Below are 21778 nucleotides of genomic sequence, written 5' to 3'. Positions count from 1 at the left end.
ACTTTTCAATTATCACAGGGTTTAGAAGAAAAGGCACAAGTACAAATATCAAGTATCATCTTAATGGCATGAGCAATGGTATATTATATCAGACTTACGTTTTCTTCCTGGAAAAGATGCTCCTCTAATAATCAGGTATACTTATTCATCACTATGATCATGACGAAGAAGGATTATTGCAAGACCCTTTGCTGGACCCTAGAAGTTAGGATATAAGTTGTATCTTTAAAACTCTGTAAGGTTTTCATAACAGAAATAAAGAGCATTTCCCTCCACTGAAAAATCATGTGCAGAGCAATGAAAGAAAGAAAGCACAGCTCTTACAAGGATCTCCTCTACCTGCTTTTCGTTATCATTTTCATCACACCATATATCTCAACATCCTAATTATCATTCCTAACATTTCTGGGCCAAAGGTTGTAACAGAATCATGAGCTGGCCTGCATTGCTTCAGTTAGCATGAGGCCTTGTCTATGGAATTTGCTCAAGGTTGCAAAGTTAGTAAATGGTGAAGCCAGGATTAAACTCTTAGCATATCTGATGCCCCACTAAGCATTTTGTTTTATTGCATCACCTGGGCAGTATTTTGGAATAAAGCAGTAGACAGAAGCCAAAAGAGCTTATTCTGTCTGCATAGAGGAGGGACACAAATGATTCTGAAAATAGAGTTACAAAGTTCTGTTTAAGCAATATTAATTTAACAATAGTACAGAGATTAAATGTACAAAGGTTATACATTGTTTGGAAAATGACCCCAAGATATAAACTGCATCAGTTTAAGTGAGCATTCTTCCATAGTTTTATTACTACTTATAGATAATCTTACTGTCTTGGATCATACCAGCTTGTATGCAAAGTTGAGATCACAATAATATAAATGCCCAAAGTACAATGCTTAGTATTACACGTAGACACCTACACTCTAAATGGCACTACTTTTGCTCTGAATCTCACAATAAATTTCATGGGAAAGTCCTCTTTAACGTCAAAAGCTAATTCATTCTCCTAACAGATTTAAGGCCTAACTCTAAGATCTAGGCGGAATACAGATACTGTTCCACCCTTTCATTCTCTCCTACTGCCAACCCCTACCTATACATAAATAAATAAATAAATAAATGGTGCAAATAAACATCCACAGCCACACGGTTCCGAAAGCAATTGCAACATTCAATCTCTCAAACCCTGTGCACAATAATTTTCTATCTCAACTTTCATCTCCACCACTTACACTCTAAAGTACTTTATAATATATAAATGCTTTTAAAAATAAAATGGCATTTTTATTAGAAAAAGGAGACCCCCTTTCTCATTCCAGTTGCTGTACTCTGAGGTTCCGATCTGTGAAAGTAGATATTTGATTAGGTGATTGCAAGGGTCCCTAAACAAGAAGGACACTTCCCAGTGATAATGTAATTAATTACTCCCATTACCTGAAAATATTTTTTTTCTTAAAAACACTTTTTATGTGTAATGTAATTGCTATGTAAATGCAATGATCTATTCAGTTATAATGAATGGCTTCCAATTCAGCTTTCTATGATTTTCGACAAATCATTAATGTCTCTAAGCCTTAACTTCATTTGCTTTTACATCTTGACTCTGATTTCCGATGCCACTTTAATCCTTAGCTGACTGTGATTCAGTCTCATCTGACACATAGTCACATCTGGGAAACAGCAGTTATCATCCCATTCAAAAGGGGAAACGAAAGCCTTAGGCTTTAGAACGTATGTGCAAGTCTCTTCACATTCATGCCAGTGTGTGGTGACCCAGAATGGGGGGTAGGTTTTTCTATTCCTACTTTACATTCTTTTCACCACACTATGCTAACTTGGTAGTATATAAGATAGTATGGCCTGGTAATAGAAAGTCTTGCAGCAGGTTAAGAATCTGCTGAATTCAGAACTGATGATGCCTAATGTGCTGAGATTCCACTGAAAGCGGTAGTATTCACTAAATAATTTATTTTGTGGAACAAATACAGAGTTTCCACAATGGGCCAGGTAGTTGGTTGTGATGGTAGACAGATTGTAGTTCTTGTGTTAATGCCATAGTTAATGCCAGTCTGTGGGAGTATGGCCTACAAATCCAGGCTCATATAATAGGGACAGAGACTCTAAGATTCCAGGGCATTCATCTATTTAATAGTAAATTATTTTTATCTTATATAGCTAATTATCTTTAATAACTTTCAAGTTCTCTTCTCCCATGCCTTGTAAAAGAGATATTTGGAATGAGAGATATTAGTTGCAGAGATATTGGTGCTTGGTTATCTCTTATATTTTGGAATTTTCCTATTCTCAAAAGGGATACCCTGGTGAGAATCAAGCCCCAGATTCCTAGATAAACTACGGCAAATGCTTCCAATATCTGTGTTTGTATTACTAACCTTTAACCAGTTTGTATGTTGCCAAAAGTTTCTAAATGGTGATAAGATCTTGAAACTACCTTGGCAACTTTATTTTGGCGTGTGTCACAATAAACAAAGAAATACATGGAACTAAAATTTTCTGTGCCATAATATTTTAATAGCAGTCCTTGCGCTAGTTATTTAAAGCAACCTTCTGCATTGGAGGGCCTAAAAGGATGACAGTCCAGTTTCTTCAAGTTTGTATTATGACCCCGGTATGAAACACTTAGGCTAAAAGTCCAGTTACCACTCAGCTAAGGCCACCTGGTCAAAACTAAGGCCGTGGATATAACCTAAATCCCATACCTTGATCAAAAGAGAAATCAGCTTTTTTGATCAACAGTCACTATTATTAATATGATATTCCATATGTCTTAGAAACATTTGTTCTTTTATCGAGTTTTAGATTATAGTAAATATTCCTGGACATTACAATGTAATCTCGTCAGCCTGAGGCATAAGATAGTAAAATTATCAGTTTAGCCAGTTTTAAAGTGAAGAAAACCATCAATATTTTGGAGAATGATTTGGACCCATTGTCTCATATTTAGCATATTTTCAGAAAATAATATGAAACATGGCTAGATCCTACCAATTTACGGAGTCAGGGAAAACCACTTTTGAAGGATATATTTTAATGTTGAATTTATTAGTCATGATTTTCCCACTATTTTTAAAAATTTTTTTTAATTAGTAAAATTACATCTAAAAATACTGCAAAATACTACCAGTATCTGCAGAATGTGAATGAAAGCCCATATTCTTAAGATTTGGGGTCTGGGGTTAACTCTTGGAAAGGTATGTCACAGTCAGCCACTAGTGAAGAATTAGGTTTCACAGGAGTAGGAATTCCTGTGGTGAGTTACTGATCCTGATGTTCCCCATGTTCTGTTTCCTTCTTGTTCGGTCATTTGTGCAGCTTTACCCTGTTCTCCTCACTATTTATAATCTATCACCCCCTCTCCCGTTGTTTAGTCATGCTGCTTCGAAAAAGCAGTCTCCATTTCCTCATTAACCAGTCAGTCTTTAACCCACAGTCTGACTTTCAATCCCACAGTTCCTCGGAAACTGTTCTGGCTCTGGGCGTCGATGACCCCTGCTAAGTCCAGTAAACACCGTGACATTAACCACTGGATTCTTGTGTTGCAACCCACACTGTTGACTTTCCCGTCTTCTGCAGCCTCACTCCTCCCCTGGCTTCCTTGTTTTCTTCCCTTTCAGCCACTCTTATTCTTCTTTTCATGGTCTGCCCACCCCTTCAAGTACTTTTTAAAAGGATTTTAATTATTGTCTCTTCTTTTATACATTCTTCCTAAGCAAACTTATCCCCACCCAAAGCTTCAACTGCTACCCATGGGTCAATCTAAACTTTAAGTCTAACTCAGACCTCAGAGCTCTTGCCTGAGCTCCAAGTCAGTATTTCAGATATTTCAGCTTATACGTGTCATGAGAACCTCAAACTCAACACATCTAGAAAATGACTTCTTCTCTAATTGTCATTATCTTATTAATGGAGCCACCACTCATTCAGGTTTTCAAAGCCAGAACCCAGGAGTCATCCTGACAACTCCTCCCAAATATTCCGCTTTCCTTTAACCGCTATCCTAGTCTAGTCTACCTTCTAATGATCTCTTGAATCTTTCCTGTCCTCTCCATTGCTGTTGATACTGTCTTAGTACCCTGTACCTGACACATTCCTTCAAGTCACCAGGCTTTTGCTTTTGCAGATTGATTCCTTTGCCTACAATACTCATCTCTTCTTTGGCACCTTCTAATGTGAAACCATGGCTGAGTATTAAAGTACAAATCATGATAATTTAAGAGTTGCCTTTCCTAGTGCCCTCAACCATACTTGGGAAGGGGTGTTTTATTATTGGTCTCGAAAACCAGAGGTTTCTAAAATTTCTTTAAACTATGTGGTGAGTTAGTAATGTAGCCAGACATCATTTGAGGACAGAAAATAAGGGCAAAAGTAAAACAAAGTTCAATGATGCCCTGGAGGAAAAGCAAGATTTCAGAGGCTGTGTTTAAAGGAGCACCCAAAACAGCCTACGTGATGTTGGCTCTACATGTGCAAAGAATTCAGCATAGGCTTGCTGCTCTTTTGTCCTTTTCTAAGTTATTATTCTAGTCAAATCTAAAATTTCATTAAAGGAGAATGTGAGGCCAGACCTCTTCCTCTTCCTGCCATATGTTGGCTCTGTCTTGCCTAGTTACCCAAATATGGAAATTCATTAAGATGTATCTTTAGACTTTAGGTTCTCTAAGTATAGTTTAAAAATGATAATGATTTGTGAGGTAAGTCCAGGAATCCTTTTTGTTTTGAAAGTGTAAAGTATGACTTATCTCATTTTTGAATAAACAAATATTTCTTTATATCTATTTTGTTGTCTACCCAAAACCAACCCAACTCAATATTTGTCAGTTGCTTCTCCCTGGCATCTGCATTCCCATTTAGTGTAATAGGTGTGGACCATCAGGAAACGCCCTCTTTCAGGTGCCAGCTGCCAACCTATCACTTTTAGAGAGACAATGTGATAACTGCCGAACCATCACCTGACATTCCTAGTGGTTGGAGGAGAGCTCTCTCCTGCCCTACTCATGCCTGTGTAACTACCGATAACAATATGCATGAAGAAGCCGTAACTCTTCATGTGGATGGAGCAGTTGAGTCACCAACTTATATGGCTGGCAGAAATGCTTTTTGTTAAAGTATGACTGTAAGCCTTTTTTTTTTTCTTTTCTGTTTGGCAAATACTAATAAGAGAATATAATTTCACCTGTGCTCACTGGTGCTACACAAAGAACCCTTCCAAAACTGTTTATCTGGTCCGGTGAGTGGCATCACTGCCAGCAACCAAGCTAGAATTGTCCAAGTCATTTGCCTTTTCCCTGTCCCTCTAGTGCACAGCCAATGGCATTACTGACCAATCCTATAGGCTTTGACCTTCTAAATATTTATTTCTTTTCCCTCTGTCACCACTGATCTGCCCTAATTCAAATATAGTTGCTTCCTTTCTGGTCGCCAAGCCTTCAGTGGCCCTGCATTTATCTTGTGTCCTTCATTCAGAGGTAGTTTGAAAAACATACAATGTCTTTCAATACATATGTAACTGATAAATATTAAGTTGGGTTGGTTTTGGGTAGACAACAAAATAGATATAAAGAAATATTTGTTTATTCAAAAATGAGATAAGTCATACTTTACACTTTCAAAACAAAAAGGATTCCTGGAGTTATCTCACAAATCATTATCATTTTTAAACTATACTTAGAGAACCTAAAGTCTAAAGATACATCTTAATGAATTTCCGTATTTGGGTAACTAGGCAAGACAAAGCCAACATATGGCAGGAAGAGGAAGAGGTCTGGCCTCACATTCTCCTTTAATGAAATTTTAGATTTGACTAGAATAATAACTTAGAAAAGGACAAAAGAGCAGCAAGCCTATGCTGAATTCTTTGCACATGTAGAGCCAACATCACATAGGCTGTTTTGGGTGCTCCTTTAAACACAGCCTCTGAAATCTTGCTTTTCCTCCAGGGCATCATTGAACTTTGTTTTACTTTTGCCCTTATTTTCTGTCCTCAAATGATGTCTGGCTACATTACTAACTCACCACATAGTTTAAAGAAATTTTAGAAACCTCTGGTTTTCGAGACCAATAATAAAACACCCCTCCCCAAGTATGGTTGTTTCTATAAATATCACTTGCTTGCTTTTATTTCTTGTAACTAGTGGACCAGACTAACTGCTAGTAACAGATTGTGTTTATTGTCTTATTTCTTCTTTTTCTAATTGTGCAGAATAATTTTGTTTTTCTCTAATAGTTTGTATATTAAGAGTTAATTATAGTTCCACAAAATTCTACTAGAAGATGTTCATATGCAATATGCACATCATCATCTTTCTGCCAGAATTTAAGTAGATTTCATTCCAAATTATTCATAAATTGATAATTTTATATTTACAGGGCTTTTTTTCCTTAACATTCCTTCCCTAAAGAAATAAGATACTTAGTGTTGAGTTGTTAAATGCCTTACGATCTTAGACAGTGAAATAGTTGCCCCTAAAAGTGTTTGCTTTACAATTTTCAGTGTCAGGCATACTTAAATCAAGTTGATGAATAGTTTTTAAACTATTTCCTGTTAAAGCATTATAAATAAAATAACTTAGACTATAGTGAAAACTTTTTGTTGTAGTAATAGGTATTTACCTATCACATTAATTCAGACTTTTTTTTAGCTTTATGAAGGAATTTATTTTTTAAGCTTACTCCCTAGAGGAAACAGAGTAAGTTTAATTATAGAAGAGAGTTTTTTCAAGACTGGTGCCAACTGAATACAAAGTTACCTTGTGCCAGAGTGGTGACGTAATCATAACTACCTACCTCTGAATAGAGTAAGTGTTGGGCAGTACAGTTTATTAATAGAACTCCACACATTTATTTCAGCACAGTAGAGCTCTGTTAAAATGAAATGTCCTAAACACGTTATCCACAAATGATGGAATATAAATTTTCAAATTTGATGAAATACTAAAATTCTTTTTAAGCTTTTAAAGCAAGTTTTAATGTACTGCTGCAACCATTGAATGAACATTTAATTAGATTGAATGAAAATGATGTTTTCAGCCTGGCACAGTGGCTCGCACCTGTAATCCCAGAACTTTGGGAAGGCCAAGGCAGGCAGATCGCTTAAGCCCAGAACATCAAGACCAGCCTGGGCAACAAGGTGAAACCCCATCTCTTCAAAAAAATGCAGAAGTTCGCCTGCCTTGGTGGCACACACCTGTAGTCCCAACTACTTAGAAGGTTGAGGTGGGAGGATTCCTTGAACCCAGAGGCAGAAGCTGCAGTGAGCCAAGATTGTACCACTGCACTGCAGCCTGGGTGATAGAGTCAGACCCTGTCTCAAAAAATAAATTAATTAATTAATTAAATAAAATGAGAGAGAGAAAGAGAAAACAGTGTTTTAATAATGACTTGTCAAGCAATGTGACTTTTAGCCATTTACAATTAAAGTTATTTTATTAAATTTTTTATCTCAACCATTGAAAAGTAAGTCTAAATAGGAAAATATATCACTTGTGTGTAAATGGTGGCATAAAATAAGGTGAAAATTAAAAAGCGAGAGAATACAAGTCATTCATTTTCATGTTGAATCAGAAATTTTCTGTAACACTTTGCTTAGTAATTTAGTCATCTTTAAGTTAAACAGAAAACTTCACTTTTAACGTTTTAATATTTTTGCATTTCCTAAATGTGTTTTTACTATTTTAAAGTTAAGTAACTTAGGGAAACTGTGGTCTCTAAGCAATGATGAGAAATTTTTTTCTATAACCAAATTTACCTCTGAATTGATATGCATGTAAAACTCCCAACTCACAGTAATATCATAGAAAACATTCTGGGATCCATAAAATATTTGTAGACTCCTATGTTAAGTAATAATTATGTTTGTAAAATTATCATGTTCTCGTTCACTTTAAAACACATTTTACTATGCTCTGATTATGTTTTACAGATGCTAATAAAATTTACTGTAATCTTATATAATCTCTTTGAAGTAGATGAGAGGTCACTTATACAACTAAGGTAACAAAAAACATCTGTTAAATGATTGTATAAATACCTAGTAAGTCAGTAGTGAAAGTTGCTAATAAACCTGAAAGTTCTAGAGAGCTAAGTTCTGATTACTTCGCTTTCACTTTAATGTAAAATATAATTATTAGAAGTTTGCTTTCTCAGACTTGCAGAAAAAATAATCACTTATAAAATATAATTAAATAAGCTAGGAAGAGGAATCTGAGAAAAACACTAGTTTGTATTTCATGGTGTGTGTGTGCATGAATATATATAAAATGTGAAAATGTGATATATATATATATATATATGTATATCCACTCGTTGATTGATGGGCATTTTGGCTGGTTCCATATTCTTGCAATTGTAAATTGTGCTGCTATAAACATGTGTGTGCAAGTATCTTTTTTGAATAAACTTCTTTTCCCAGATACCTACTAGTGGGATTGCTATACCAAACAGTAGATCTACTTTCAGTTCTTTAAGGAATCTCCACCCTGTTTTCCATAGTGGTTGTTACATAGTTGACATTCCCACCCAACAATATAAAAGTGTTCCCCTTTCACCACACCCATGCCAACATCTATTTTGTTTTTTAATTTTTCCATTATGGCCATTCTTGCAGGAGTGAGGTGATATCGCATTGTGGTCTTGATTTGCATTTCTCTGATAATTAGTGATGTTGAGCATTTTTCATATGTTTATTGGCCATTTGTATATCTTCTTTTGAGAATTGTTTACTTATATACTTAGCCCACTTTTTGATGGGATCGTTTGTTTTTTTCTTGCTGATGTGTTATTTGTAGATTCTTGATATTAGTCCTTTGTCGATTCTTGATATTAGTCCTTTGTCAAGTGCATAGTTTGGTAATATTTTCTCCCATTCTGTGGGTTGTCTGTTAACTCTTGGTTCTTTCTTTTGATGTGAAGAAGCTTTTTAGTTTAATTAAGTCCCATCTATTTACCTTTTTGTTGTTGTTGTTGCATTTGCTTTTGGGTTCTTGGTCATGAAGTCTTTGCCTAAGCCAATGTTGAGAAGGGTTTTTCCCTTCTAGAATCTTTATGGTTTCAGTTCTTAGATTTAAGTCTACTTGGCTATAAAAGGAACAAAATAATGGCATTTGCAGCAACCTGGATGAAATTGGAGACTATTACTCTAAGTGAACTAACTCAGGACTGAAAAACGACACATCGTATGTTCTCACTCACACATGGGAGTTAAGCTATGAGGATGCAAAGACATAAGAATAATACATTGGACATTGGGGACTCAGGAGGGTGAGGGATGGCGAGGGACCAAAGGTTACACATTGGATATAGTGTACACTGCTCGGGTGATGGGAGCACCAAAATCTCAGAAATAACCACTAAAGAACTTATTCATCTATACAAATGCTACCTGTTCCCCCAAAAACCTATTAAAATTAAAAATTAAAAACAAAAGCAAAGATACATGTAGGGAAAAATATTCTGATTTATAGGGTCAGTGTTTCTCTGTCATGAGTCAAGTATAAGTAAACTGTTTTCAAAACAAACAACACTAGTTTGTGCTCAGCAGAAAAGTCTACTGAGTTGCACTGGATAATTAGATGTTACAAATTCCCTGTTGTGCATGACAGGTGTGGTGTGCTCAGAGTACATCATACCTGGTATGCACTGGTTGAATGCTAGAATCGCTTGGGGAACTTTTGATAAACACAGCTGCCCAGAACACACCTAAGATTTCCTAAGGTAAGGGCTCACATCTATTTTTTAAAATTATCTTGCTACTCCATTATCTGATTTTAGTGCTCAGTGGCTAAGAGTTGACAGATGACTGGGAGCCATTTATTTTTACTCTTTATAACTGCTAACTTTGGCACGGTATTCAAATGACCTCCATATGTGAACCTCATAGTCCAATGATCAGATGTAGAAAAGAGGTTAAAAAGAAACAAAAGAAGTACACTATTCTTTTAGAAATAGGAAAGAAACACTCTTTGACCATAATAAATAACTGTATTTGATTCTTGAGAGAAAACGATTGCTAGACATAGTCATTTTTATTTTATTTCTTATAAAGTTTTGCATTGCTAAAATGCATATTTTTATTCTTAAAGAGGACTGTGGATTAGGTCATCAGGGATGTTAAGGGGGCAGGTCAGAGAGACTGTTGCAAGCCTACTTTGTTCAGAATTGTGCTTCTTGTACCTACAGGAGACACTGCTCCGTTTTAGGCACTCAGTAGATCATTTTTTGAGTGAAGAAATGACTCTCGGCTGGAAATGTAATCAGAGAAAAGAGTTCATTTCCCTGGATGTTTTATTTTGATGTTACTCATTTATTTACTCTTTTCAAAAATTGCAAACACACTGTCAAATGCCCAGAAAGTGGCAGCCTAGGTCCATTTCCCTCACACTGAACCACAAGTCTGTATGGTGAATTAATGAAATGTGTGTGGGAATGTTTTGAAAACCAAGCATGGTGCAAATGTATTATTAGCCAATTTTTCTACCTGTCCATCTCTCCTTGCTAGTTTTTTCTTATTTATCTCTGTATCCCCAGCATAATAAGCACTTAGTAATATATATGACATAAAAAAATCACTGACTTAGATTCAATAAGCATTGAAGGCTTTCTTTCTGCATATGCATGCCCTCTGACTCTCTTAAAACTGTTTATCTCTTTTTTGTGCAAACACAGAGACGGAGCTTGTGTTTTTGTTTCTACTTAAATGTAATGTATTTTTCTATGTGTTAATTGTATTCTTGATGATGTGCCTTCACTAATTTTCTAAATAAGTATTTAAACATTTTTCCTTATTTCTAACTACTGAAGAGGAGTGTACAGTATCCATGCAATGACATTTATGTAGCCCTCCTCTTATTGATGGGCATTTGTTTTGTTTCTTTTTTTTTTTTACATATATCCTATGTTTGAATATTTCTGTAGTACAGATTCATAAAAATGGAATTTCTTGACATTAAAAGCACATTTAATTTTTTGATAATGATGCTCAACCACCCTTACAAAACCTGTGTCAGTTTATACCACCCAAATAGTGGGTGATAATGCCCATTCCAACAGCCCCTCCAGGTTTGGGTATTGTTCAACTTCTCTTTCTTTCTTTTGGTAAACCCTGTTAATGGAGGAGATATTTTTTATTATTATTTTACATTTTTATTTATATACCTTCTGGACACTATACTAAAATCTAAACTATGTAGTAGTTTAGTCTAAGTGGTAGCTAATATAATCTCCACAATATATCACACTGATGTTCTGTTTCTACTTATTCATGTTTTGATATTAAAGTATAATTTTAACAGTTAAGTATCAAATTTTCCCTATGTATCATAATTTATATAACTATTATCCTATTCTTTAACAATTAATGCCTTTTCAGGCATCAATTAATGCCTCACCAATATAATCACATGGCAATAAAAACCCTTGTATGTGTGTGTGCTTTTATCCTTTTATGAATAATTTATTAAAGTAAGTGCCAGATAGTGATATTACTGGGACAATATCACTCTTTTTATGTCTCTTGATAAGGATTGTTAAATTGCTTTGCATATATCAATTCTCTTGATTTAACCATTCCAAAATGTACATATATATCAAAACATCATGTTATACACAATAAATATATACAATACGTATTTGTTAGTTTAAAAATATGAATAGTTTAACCAAAGTGTTATATCAATTTTATGATCATCAAGAGTATCTTATTTTAACAGATTCTTGACTACTTTTCTGAAGTATGGTATATTTATTATTTCAAATTTAATCCATATGTTTACTTTTATAAATTGTAATTTACAGATTATATACACAAAGAATGTAGATGTACATATTTATATTTTCCATGCTTAAAAACTGCTTACTTTATACTGCTAACTGAAAGCAGCAGGATGCAGAATGAAGTATAACAATTACATACGCACCTTAACAATAGGTCATTTAATTTTCCTTTTTTTTCTTAAACAATCATAAGTATTACACTGAGGCTGAATGTCTTTCTCATATTCTTAGAGTCAACAGATCTGTCTCTTTCTTTTAGGAAATTTATCAATGGTGTGGTTCCTCATGCAACAAATATGAACGTCTGAAGGCAAACCAGGTAGCTACTGGCATTCGGTACAATGAAAGGAAAGGAAGGTCTGAACTAATTGTCGTGGAAGAAGGAAGTGAACCATCAGCACTTATAAAGGTATGGGGACTCCTGTTGTTTGTTAAAGGGCTACCACTTGAAGTCGTGTGTGTGTGTGTGTGTGTGTGCGCGCGCGTGTATAGCCTTTCCTCCAACTGTGAAAGTAATCAACAAACACGAGTAACATGGACAGTCCTGTGACTTTTCAGATCATATTACAGCTATCGTAGACAACCTCAAAATATCATTTACACTCATTGCTACTTGGCAATTATTATTGCTATTAGATCTGTTCCTTACTAGTATTTAATGAGTTAATGAAAAGCTCATATATTACATTATCAAACTTTGAAATATATATATTGATATTTTAATAGTTGCATTTCAATGTAATTCATTTCCATTACAATACTTTGTATGTTTTATGCATTTAGCAAATATTTTTCTTTCTTTCTTTCTTTCTTTTTTTTTTTTTTGAGACGGAGTCTTGCACTGTTGCCTGGGCTGAAGTGCAGTGTGGTGATCTTGGCTCACTGCAACCTCCACCTCCCAGGTTCAAGCGATTCTCCTTGCCTCAGCCTCCCAAGTAGCTAGGATTACAGGTGCCCACCACCATGCCTGGCTAATTTTTTTGTATTTTTAGTAGAGATGGGGTTTCACCATGTTGGCCAAGCCAGTCTCAAACCCCCGACCTCGTGATCCACCTGCCTCAGCCTCCCAAAGTGCTGGGATTACAGGCGTGATAGTAAATATTTTTCTTAGAAGGGAACTAGTAGACTTCAGAAGTGGTCCAAATCAGTCTATAGTGCGCACGCACACACATACACAGTATCTTCATTTACAATTAAAAAAAAAATCATTCATTTTTCTGAGACTCTAATGCAACTGGTGATTTTGTTAGAGTCTGAAAATCTAAAAGCTTTTCAAATATAGTTTAAATTTGACCTTTCAAATGATTCATCCTGTCGCCCAGGCTGGAGGCAATGGCGCAATCTCTGCTCACTGCAACCTCTGCCTTCCGAGTTCAAGCGATGATCCTGCCTCAGCCTCCTGAATAGCTGAGACTACAGGCACTCAGCACCATCCTGGCTAATTTTTTGTTCTTTAGTAGAGATGGGGTTTCACCATGTTGGCCAGGCTGGTCTGGAACTCCTGACCTTGTAATTCGCCTACCTCGGCTTCCCAAAGTGCTGGGATTCCTGGTGTGAGCCACCACACCCAGCCTAAATGATCCATTTTAAATGGAGTTCTTTTAAAATTATTTAACTTTAAAAACTTTAAAAACATAGTCTCTCTATGTGAAAGTTAGTAATGGCTTGAAAGCAAGGATATTTTAATCAATTAAATGAGCCTGTTTTCATTATTCTGTATTCAATGCTGAATTTTTGGAACTTGACTAACACATTAACGTGCTCAACACTGAAATTCAAACTTTTCTGAGAGTCTTTTGAGAAATTTATCTTTAGTTTGAAGTATTTCAGATGTTGATCACACTATTTTCACACAGTTTTGATATGGTTTATCTCCAGAGTGACCATAAATTTATCCTCCAAAGCAAAGCACATTGTAGAGTATAAGGGGGCACTAAAGAGACAGGACACAACCATCATTAACAAGACCATCTCAGGAAACAGGATGGGTGCTCACCCTCCTTTCTGTATCTTTATTATTTTTAGAGGCTCATGTGCCTAAATAGGAAGACAATCCTGTATGTGGAAATAACTCTGTAACTAAAGTCACATTTTACTCTGAGCTTATTTTTACTGCAAATGTATTTATCATGAATGACTGATCATAAATTATGTAAAGCTTTATTCATGATGGTTCTTTTCATATTTAAAATAATCAGTGAATGTAAAGGAAAATTAAATATTTCACTAGCCCTAAGGTCCCAAACTTTATTCCTTGATTAATCCTTCTGTAAACATTAGTAAGAAAGCTTAAACAAAAACCAGAGGAAAAAATAAATCTATATGATTTATAGATTTTCATTAAAAAAAAAATAGACCAATAACAAGGTCTGAAGTCGAGGCAGCAATTAAGAGCCTACCACCCAAAAAAAGCCCAGGTCCAGATGGGTTCACAGCCGAATTCTACCAGACATACAAAGAGGAACATTCCTACTGAAACTATTCCAAATAATCTAAAAAGAGGGAATCCTTCCCAAATCATTTTATGAGACCAACATCATCCTAATACCAAAACCCGGCAGAGACTCAACAAGAAAAGAAAACTACAGGCCAATATCCATGATGAACATAGATGCAAAAATCTTCAATAAAATACTGGCAAGCCGATTGCAACAGCACATCAAAAAGCTTATCCACCATGATCAAGTAGGATTCATCCCGGGGATGCAAGGCTGGTTCAATATACGCAAGTCTATAAATGTAATTCACCACATAAACAGAACCAAAGACAAAAACCACATGATTATCTCAATTGATACAGAGAAGGCCTTCGACAAAATTCAACAGTCCTTTATGCTAAAAACTCTCGATAAACTAGGTATCAATGGAACGTATCTCAAAATAATAAAAGCTATCTATGACAAACCAACAGCCAATATCATACTGAATGGGCAAAAACTGGAAGCATTCCCTTTGAAATCGGGCACTAGACAAGGATGCCCTCTGTCACCACTCCTATTCAATATAGTACTGGAAGTTCTAGCCAGAGCAATCAGGCAAGAAAAAGAAATAAAGGGTATTCAATTAGGAAAGGAGGAAGTCAAATTGTCTCTATTTGCAGACGACATGATTGTATATCTAGAAGACCCCCTCATCTCAGCTCAAAGTCTCCTGAAACTGATAAGCAACTTCAGCAAAGTCTCAGGATACAAAATCAATGTGCAAAAATCACAAGCATTCCTATACACCAATAACAGACTTAAAGAGAGCCAAATCAAGAACGAACTGCCATTCACAATTGCTACAAAGAGAATAAAATACCTAGGAATACAACTAACAAGGAACGTAAAGGACCTCTTCAAGGAGAACTACAAACCACTGCTCAACGAAATAAGAGAGGACACAAACAGATGGAGAAACATTCCATGTTCATGGTTAGGAAGAATTAATATCGTGAAAATGGCCATACTGCCCAAAGTAATTTACAGATTCAATGCTATCCCCATCAAGCTACCAATGACCTTCTTCACAGAACTGGAAAAAACCACCTTAAACTTCATATGGAACCAAAAGAGAGCCCGCATAGCCAAGTCAATTCTAAGCAAAAAGAACAAAGCGGGAGGCATCACACTACCGGACATCAAACTCTACTACACGGCTACAGTAATCAAAACAGCATGGTACTGGTACCAAAACAGAGATATAGACCAATGGAACAGAACAGAGGCGTCGGAGGCGACACAACATATCTACAACCACCCGATCTTTGACAAACCTGATAAAGCAATGGGGAAAGGATTCCCTGTTCAATAAGTGGTGTTGGGAAAACTGGCTAGCCATATGCAGAAAGCAGAAACTGGACCCCTTCCTGACACCTTACACTAAAATTGACTCCAGATGGATTAAAGACTTAAACATAAGACCTAACACCATAAAAACACTAGAAGGAAACCTAGGCAAAACCATTCAGGACATAGGCGTAGGCAAGGACTTTATGACCAAAACACCAAAAGCATTGGCAACAAAAGCCAAAATAAACAAATGGGACCTAATCAAACTCCACAGCTTCTGCACGGCAAAAGAAACAGTCAATAGAGTGAATCAGCAACCAACAGAATGGGAAAAAATTTTTGCAGCCTACCTGTCTGACAAAGGGCTGATATCCAGAATTTACAATGAGCTAAAACAGATTTACAAGAAAAAAACAAGCCCATTCAAAAATGGGCAAAGGATATGAACAGATACTTTACAAAAGAAGACATTTATGAGGCCAACAAACATATGAAAAAATGCTCATCATCACTGGTCATTAGAGAAATGCAAATCAAAACTACATTGAGATACCATCTCACGCCAGTTAGAATGGCAATCATTAAAAAATCTGGAGACAACAAATGCTGGAGAGGATGTGGAGAAATGGGAACACTTTTACACTGTTGGTGGGAGTGTAAATTAGTTCAACCACTGTGGAAGACAGTGTGGCGATTCCTCAAGGACCTAGAAATAGAAATTCCATTTGACCCAGCAATCCTATTACTGGGCACATATCCAAAGGATTATAAATCGTTCTACTATAAGGACACATGCACATGAATGTTCATTGCAGCACAGTTTACAATAGCAAAGATGTGGAACCAACCCAAATGCCCATCGATGATAGACTGGACAGGAAAAATGTGGCACATATACACCATGGAATATTATGCAGCCATCAAAAACGATGAGTTCGCATCCTTTGTAGGGACATGGATGAACCTGGAAACCATCATTCTCAGCAAACTGACACAAGAACACAAAATCAAACACCACATGTTCTCACTCATAGGCAGGTGTTGAACAATGAGAACACATGGACACAGGGAGGGGAGCACTATACACTGGGGTCTGTTGGGGGGGAGTGGGGGGGACAGCGGGGGAGTGGGGAGTTGGGGAGGGATAGCATGGGGAGAAATGCCAGATATAGGTGAAGGGGAGGAAGGCAGCAAATCACACTGCCACGTATGCACCTATGCAACAACCGTGCATGTTTTTCACATGTACCCCAAAACCTAAAATGCAATTAAAAAAAAAAAAACCAGCACCTGGTAGATACAAAAAAGAATAAAGTGAAGAAGAGGCAGGTTGTTTGAAACAACAAATTATTTTTTTTAATCTGAAAAGACTTTTTAAATATAGTTTAATGAATTTGTTAAGCCTATAATCATTGTAAATGCTGGTGGTGAAATAGTGGCAGTAAAAATACTACAGGGAGATGGTAGGCAGATGCTGTGTTGTTGAACTGTTAGGTTTCTTGCTTTTTTTTTTTTTTTTGAGACGGAGTTTCGCTCTTGTTACCCAGGCTGGAGTGCAATGGCTCGATCTCGGCTCACCGCAACCTCCGCCTCCTGGGTTCAGGCAATTCTCCTGCCTCAGCCTCCTGAGTAGCTGGGATTACAGGCACGCGCCACCATGCCCAGTTAATTTTTTGTATTATTAGTAGAGACGGGGTTTCACCATGTTGACCAGGATGGTCTCGATCACTTGACCTCGTGCTCCACCCGCCTCGGCCTCCCAAAGTGCTGGGATTACGGGCGTGAGCCACTGCGCCCAGCCAGGTTTCTTGCTTTTATAAAATTGATTGCAAGCCTCTCTGGAAAGTCATACGTGCAATCATTGTTTCAGATTTTGGACCTAAAAAAAGAAAATCAGAATAACATATTATGTCTTCACTAATAAGTGTTTATTCATTGGGTTGGTTAAGAATCTACTTACTTTATTGTCTGGTTGAGGAGATAAGTATGCACTAGAAATAGTCAGAATGTATGGAAATAAATCATGAGGGTCCTCAGAGGCCAGAGAGCATAGAATGATATCACAATATGTTGGAAGACTTCTCATGATAAAAATCCTATTTTAGACTTTACAATATTAGCATCGTCTAGATTAACCTCCAAAGTTTCTCGCCCAAAATTGTGTTCCTCTTGTTTGTATAGGTCTTAATTGACAATATGAAAACAAAATAATGTATTCAGCCATTCTCTTGGAAAGCTGATGGGATATTTATGCTTATCTGGCTGTCATTTTAGTAAAAACTAGAGTTGAATAGGGAAAATAGTTCTTAAGTTATCTTTTAGAGATGTACTCTACTTAGTCTATTTAGGCAGAGTAAAATTTTAGCCTTTTTCCTCAAAGTATTTTGCAAAATACAATTATATGTTATTAATACTAAATTTCTTGAGGGAAGGTACTGCCTTTATATTTGTGTAGCCTTCACAGCTGTAACTCATTGATCACTCATATTTGGATAATTAAGACAATTAACTGTGAAATATGTAGTTCCAGAAACTAAGTTTGCTTGATTTTCTGTTTTCTAAAAGATAGTCTTGCTTTAAAAATTCCCTTGTTTTAGGTGATATTGTTGATGTAGACATGAACAAACTCATATACTGATTAAAATAAGTTTTAAGACCAACTGGATTTATATAGAAGGGCGGTTGGTATTTACAAAGGATAATTCAAATATTCTGCTCCTCTTATTTTTTCAGATGATAGTTACAACTAGCCTCTTGAAAAACGACAAACAAGTCTTGAGCTTATTTATACTTAGTGCAATACTGTTCCACATATTAGGCAGGCAGCATATACTCCAAGTAAAGTGCTCCACACAGTAGGAAACATGTAGCTGGTATCTAAAACTCTTCATCTGTGAATTAAAATGCATGTTACCTTACGTCCTTCTCAGGTTATGTCATCACCCCTTTTAAAATCCAGCAGTCACAAAACTCAAATTCTTTTCTGGCCAGGACAGCATGTAACACTGCTGCCCACTGCCCTGGATACTCTGATTGGCTCTTGCCTGCAATTCCAGTGCTGCCTCTTTGGGAACTATTGGGGCCACCACTGCTCACTGCTTTGGACTAAAGGTGAATGTGCACCATGAACTCCAAGGAACTACAGAGATACAGTGCTTTATTACTGAGTCATCTAATACATTTGTCTTATTCTTCCCCCAATCTTAATGTCAAAAGGATGTGCACATTGCTAGTGCTTCCAAAGGTCTTACACAATTTAAATTTACAGAAATAGGAGTGATTTTTAAATTTTAAAAATTTAATCATTGGAACATTCATACATTTCAGCATACAAAGTAAGACTACCAAATTAAATTGGAATTTGGAAGTTTGGATTTTGTCAACATTCCTTAAAGTTTATCTGTGGAAATGTTTGTCCTAAGTTTACTGGACTTGCAATGGATTTATATTTTCATATTTTAATAAAAATACAGTTGTACATTTAAATAATGATTGTTTTGAAAATGATACTACAGAGAGAGGAAAGAGCTTCATTTCTGGGGTGTAATCTTTGATTAGATAAATTAATCATTCTCTATTTATCTTTGTAGAGTTGTATCAAATGAACCAAAGAAGTACTAGTAATTGAAATGGGGAGCTTTGTGGAAATCCTCCTCATGACCACTTTGGAACAATGTATATAGTATTTTTGAAACTGTCTAAAGCTTTATAGGAAAATGGTATAAATAAATATACAGCTAGGCTGGTGGTGTACACCTGTAGTCCCAGCTATTTGGGAAGCTGGGACCAGAGGGTGGGAGGATTGCTTGAGTCCAGGAGTTCAAGGACGCCATGAGCTATGATCAGGCCTGTGAATAGTCACTGTACTCCAGCCTGGGCAACATAAAGTGACCCTGTCTCTTAAAAATAAAATCACATTGCATCTGGAAACAAGAGTGGGTTTTACTGGTTTCCTAAACATAAGATTAAGGTTGCTTTATGGGTTTGTAATACTCACACAAAAAATAAGTCATTTAACTATTTTTCTGTTGCTCTCCTACTTTTTTCATTCCTAGTCAAAACTCTGCACTTTGTAAGAATGGAAATTTGAGTTGTCTGACATATCAGTTGGGTTTAAACACTTGTGTGTTTTCCAAGTAGTTTTAACTCCCTTATTTATCCCGTGTTTATTTTCCTGGGACTTTTTGTAAGTCCTTGGGAAATTGAACAATGTCTTAAATATTTTGGAATCCCTCATTCATGTAGCATGGTGCCTGGCACACAGGCACTGCTCATCAAGTATTTGTCATTTGATTGAAATAACATTACTATGAGAATCGTTGGGAAAGAGGAGGTCCATTTACTAACTTACTATTCAAAGGTTTTTAAGTTAAAGGGAGCAAGTATATTTGCAACTCTCTCTAAATTAGTCCTGAGGCTACACTGCATATAGAAAAGAGATGAACTATCAGACATACAAGCAAGTAAGACTCTCTTGCTTTCTCCTCTTTGTTGCATTGTATTAATGCATTTTCTCCATTTTGGTTTACTGCAATAATACTTAGTACACACCTGAAATCCAAAGAATTACAGTAACAAGGAGTACCTGCCCCAAGGTTGTGATGCTCTCAGGAACACTATAGTTGCTATAGCTATTTAGATGAACCATGTATTGATGGCTTACTGTTTGTTGGGCACTGTTCAAGGCACTACTTATTTGTTGTCATTTAGTTTAATGAATTTGTTGTTTGGATTTCTAATATTGAATTTGGTTACACATTTTCTTCCTCACCAATTCATCCAGTGGGGGAGGCTGAAATATTCTGAACAAAGATAAGAAATTCATATAGTAACAGTTTACCATATGCTGTAATAAAGTGATAACATTTCAGATAATACCCCTCTGTCACACCAAAGTTCAACATGAAGACTTCTAACCTTACAGATAAGGTACCACTTTTATATAGTCAGTCCAAATTAACACCACTTGGCAATCATCTCTGAATGAGGTAATTTTCCCTTTAGCTTGCAGCTGAAGTGAGGGAAAATCGATAGACTCTGTAAATAGGACAATGCAGTTCCAAGACAAATGGGTTTAATGGGTAGGACAGGGGAGAGGGATGGATCTTCCTCCCACATCGATTAGCTTATCAACTATCTCAATTGATAAGCTAATATAAATATTGAACTATAATGGCAGGTTTCTATTCTATCCTTTTAGTATTCCACTTGTTACAATAGTGATAATATATAATAAAAAATAACAGTTGGACTGTATTTTTTCAGTAATTTTAGGTCAAGTTCATCTTATCCCTTGTGCTAAGAATTAGCCAAACACAGATAGAAAAGGGCCAGATCTCTGATTCAGTGATTCACAATTTCTTGCATTCATTTTGTAAATTAGTTTTTAAGTGTATAATAATAAATAATAATATTTACTTTATATCAGTTTCCTCTTACATATTGTGCTTAGAGTTAGCCAACCCCAGATATGAAAATGTTGAATCTGCAAGAATCAGCAATTCACATCTCCTTAGTATGTATTTGCTAATAAGTATTTGTTTAATATCATGAGGAAATATGCTCACATATTGGAAAGAAGTCCCTAAAATGGAGGCCATCTGGATTGTGCTTCCAAGCACTGTTTTTCCATAGTCTAGAATCACAGAGTGTTGGAATTGGGTTATATTGACAGCACTTGTATAAACCAGTTGTTATTGTATTAGAATTGCCATTATGTTTGCAGGGGTACCTAATGCATCAGAATTTCTAGAATAACATTATTTTGAAAATATATATATATATAACAACATGTTTATTTAAAAGACTATAAAGTGACTTAGTAAGGAAAGCATGGTTTGTTCACGTAAATACATTATTCTGCTCAGTGGAAACTAATAGGAAATTCCATAATCTACTAATTAGTGTTGGATACTAATTAGTTGGATATCCCATAATCTACTAATCATGAAAAAGGTACTAACATGCTGCTAAAATATATTAATATCTGTATGTATTCATATAGAAATTAATTGAATGTATTCACACATACATGTATGAATTCTGTGCTCATGGATAATTCTGGAAAAAATTCATAGAAATATATTGGCAACTGAAGTCATATACTATGCATCACAGAGAAATTAAATATTAATGCTCTATTGCAATGAATAAACTAAAAAGCAATCTGCTATCAAAAATACATTTTAATGATGTCTGATATACTGCATGTAGAGAAGACAA

The 21778-nt window shown here is 35.9% G+C and overlaps 1 protein-coding gene across 1 annotated transcript in view; it reads left to right on the top strand.

Moving 5' to 3' along the window:
* SCIN (scinderin) overlaps positions 1-21778 on the top strand; it is a 72161-nt gene that overhangs the window by 11561 nt on the left and 38822 nt on the right. Inside the window, exon 4 of the mRNA XM_012450728.2 lies at positions 12046-12195. Within this exon, the coding sequence (XP_012306151.2) occupies positions 12046-12195 (150 nt within the window). The remainder of the gene's footprint in view (positions 1-12045; positions 12196-21778) is intronic.

The sequence above is a fragment of the Aotus nancymaae genome, unplaced genomic scaffold (assembly GCF_030222135.1).
Source record: "Aotus nancymaae isolate 86718 unplaced genomic scaffold, 86718_ANA_hifiasm-v0.15.2.pri h1tg000025l, whole genome shotgun sequence".
Lineage (NCBI taxonomy): Eukaryota > Metazoa > Chordata > Mammalia > Primates > Aotidae > Aotus > Aotus nancymaae.
The sequence above is the reverse complement of the archived record's forward strand: the minus strand, read 5'-3'. Positions and strand labels throughout refer to the sequence as shown.